This window comes from Cupressus sempervirens, chromosome 9 (genome assembly GCF_028749045.1).
Source record: "Cupressus sempervirens isolate cs-2001-9-10 chromosome 9, ASM2874904v1, whole genome shotgun sequence".
Taxonomy (NCBI): domain Eukaryota; kingdom Viridiplantae; phylum Streptophyta; class Pinopsida; order Cupressales; family Cupressaceae; genus Cupressus; species Cupressus sempervirens.
In genome coordinates this window covers 557,708,737-557,711,848 of record NC_143126.1, presented here as the reverse complement: position 1 = coordinate 557,711,848, position 3,112 = coordinate 557,708,737, and the positions used below count along the sequence as shown (strand labels likewise).

The 3,112-nt window shown below is 40.4% G+C and overlaps 1 protein-coding gene across 1 annotated transcript; it reads right to left on the bottom strand.

The window, feature by feature from the left end:
- Positions 1 to 324: 324 nt before the first annotated feature.
- On the bottom strand, positions 325 to 1,644 carry LOC149539867 (mitochondrial uncoupling protein 5-like). The gene has a single exon (XM_089801067.1). The coding sequence runs from the start codon at positions 1,372 to 1,374 to the stop codon at positions 490 to 492; it is 885 nt and encodes a 294-aa protein (XP_089657193.1). The 5' UTR covers positions 1,375 to 1,644; the 3' UTR covers positions 325 to 489.
- Between the last annotated feature and the right edge of the window lie 1,468 nt (positions 1,645 to 3,112).

Sequence of the window (3,112 nt, the reverse complement as noted above, 5' to 3'; positions counted from 1 at the left end):
CCAATATGAATTCTTTAATCAGCCCCCCAAATTCTTCCCAAATTGAAATAAAAACACTGTAGAAAGGCCGGGGAAGACGCCATAAAAAACTCTCGTCCAGGGTAAACCTGCAAATTTACTGACAGAGGAGCCAAAAAAATCCATTACCGCAGATCCAAATTTAAAGAAAAGATAACCAATCCAATCTATAAAATTATTTGCAGGATTATTCCCGCGGTATCCGAATTGAAAGAAAGACTCAACGACAACGAATCCAAGCTATACATTTATTTTGGAAAATTTAGATTTCAGATGTCATCTTAATCATTCCTGTCAGTATCCGAATTTAGAAGAAAGGAGACTTTTTTAATTAAAAAATAAAAAACAAGAACATAAATGAATATTTTGGATCGAGCGCAAGAGACAACAGAAGAGGGCTGCTAAAATCAATTAATGTCAGAATTTCCCGAAATCCATTGAAATCTCGAGACATCCAAAATGAAACAAAATCTAGAAATCAAAATCCTTCAAAACCTTCCGAACTTGTTCCAGAACGACGAAAAGGACGACGGTAAAGGGCCCTTGCCGAGTAACCGTTGGAATAAACCCTTTGTAAAGCGCCATAGGACCCTCGGCTCTGACAGTCTTCAAAGCACAATCAAGAGCCCCATTATAAGGCACCGGCTGCCCCGGATCTGGCTTCATATTCATGATCCGCGTCTTGATGACATCAATAGGATTCGAAGCCACGGCGGCTACAAATCCAGCCCCAAAACTTGCCGTGACATGAGTTCCGATTCCGTCCGCCATTAAATGATGCGAAAGGATCGTCTCCTTGAACTGATCATACGAAGCCAACTGAGAGGCCGTAACAACCATAGCCCTCTGCACAGTCAAAGCTGAACCAGTCCAGAGCGAAGTAACCCCTTCCTGCTTTACCATTTGCGCCACAGCATCCGCCACACTCTTGTAATTCCGCCTCTGCTCCAATGGCAGCCGTCCGTCCGCCTGCATTCTCACCATCGCCACATCTGCCGGATTCCCCACAGCCGCTCCAACGCCACCGGCGAGCAAACCCGCGGCGATCTTCTTCATCAAAGGGAGGCTCGATTTCCCCTCCTCCTTCCATTTCTCCTTAAAGATGTCGTAAAGCCCCATCCGAGTCGTCGAATACAGCAGCTGCCGCATCATGGTTGCAGAAACCCCTGAAAACAGCGCCATGGAACCCTCAGTCTGGATCACACGAAACCCTACGGCCAAAGGCCCGCCCTTTGGAGCCCCGACATTTAGCTCCCCTTGCAGTTGCATTCGGACTTTGATCAGATCCAGCGGATGCGTCGAACATCCTGCTACTACTGAGGCTATTCCTCCTTCAACGAAACCCTTCAACACCATTTTTTAGGGGAATTTACTGCTCTGAAACAGCCCAGGAAACGGGTTTCATGACAGGGTAGAAGTGGAGGAGAGACAGAGGAATGCGAGTCATCAGATTTGTGACTCCACTCAGAAGATCGAAGTCGTGATTTTATAGGGGAAGAGACAGATTTCGGTCGCAACGGTAAAGTGAGAGGAAAGAGCAGGGAACCGCGTCCCCGGTCGGATTCGAGAATCGGATCGATTTATTTGTGTTCTGACGACGCCGCGTAACATTGATCTGGAATTCCATTGCATTTGCCGCTTGGCCGGTTTTAGTATCTGAAAAGTTCTCATTGGTTGTTGGATTTTCAACATTATTTGGTCTTCGCAAAGAGATTCGAGATATTAGAGGTCATGTTATAATAGAAGTGGTCTCATATTATTGTGTATCATTTTGACACACTTCTTCCATTCAGTTTCAAAAAGAAAATTAAAATCATCTTTGACTTTGTAACATGTCATTTTATTTTATTGATCAACGATGATACATTAGGAAATAGCCATCTAAGATACATAGCATTCTAAGAGGTATTGCAAGTAGGGAAAGAAAAAATAAAAACACAAAACAGAGATATATAACAACTAGTTCTATCTATGCATCATTATAATATATATGTTGCAATTTTGCAACCTTGAAACACCAAATAATGGTAGCAAAAAGAATTCAAACATTGCACTCCTTGTATTGGGAACTTGAGGAACTTGTGCAATTGTCTTGAACATAAAATATCCCCTACTCTCAATTACAAAAACAAGTAGTTCATCTTGTCCAAATGGTTGTTGTTGTATGCAGTTGTGTTTTCCATCTGGGAACACAAAAAAGTAAATTGTAACTTAATATCTTAGTAAAAATGTAGCATTTCACTTCCTGGTGTAGAACATGGCTAGAAAAAATAGCTAGACATTGACTTTTCCAGATGCTCAACAAAATTATTTGTCTAAGAGAATCGACAATTAAGTTCACATACAGTCCAACATTCAAAACTGCTTCTTTCTAGTTCAAAACACGGTAAAAAATCTAAGGCCAATGAGCAAAAACACAAACCATTTTCTCCTAGCCCATATACAATTCCAAAAAATGTATTTAATGTTTTCAAAGCATTGGCAAAAAGGCCACTTGGTTGGAGAAATCTTTTAGATTCTTAATTTGTCCCCAAACTAGTAATCTAAAATGTGAGATTTTCCACGCCAAAATCTGGGCATTGGCCTCAACTTTAGATCTCCATATTTGGGCTCTCAAATTTCTCCATCTTCTCTCCTTAAACTTGCAACCCCATGTAATATTAATTCTTGGATAAATTTCATATTGGGAAGGAGGGTTAAATAGATTTTTTTAGAGAAAAGCGTGAAAATGGTATTTCTCGAAATCATAGCCAATCTATGAACACGTTACATTTAAGGGGTGAGCACAACTTCATAAGAAGTTCCATAGGCACCATTGACTTCACGAATATCAAAAAGATTTTGTACTTGTCATCTAGTCCAAAGGAGGATTTGGATCTCTGCCAATTAACCTGATCAAAAGAATTAAAATCCTAAATATCACTAAATTGTTGTAGTCCTTTCTTGAACTAGTAATAAGTATGTTTGGGGAACATTACTGTAAGTGCTTGATCATGATACAAAACTAATTTGCTCCACCAAATTGACGAGGTTGCAAAACTAAGTCCATGTTGAAGAGATTCCCTCCAATTCAAAAGATTATTGACTTGTTGCC

Excerpts from the sequence above, each read along its gene's own strand:
- LOC149539867 (XM_089801067.1), bottom strand. The coding sequence starts at position 1,374 with ATGGTGTTGAAGGGTTTCGTTGAAGGAGGAATAGCCTCAGTAGTAGCA.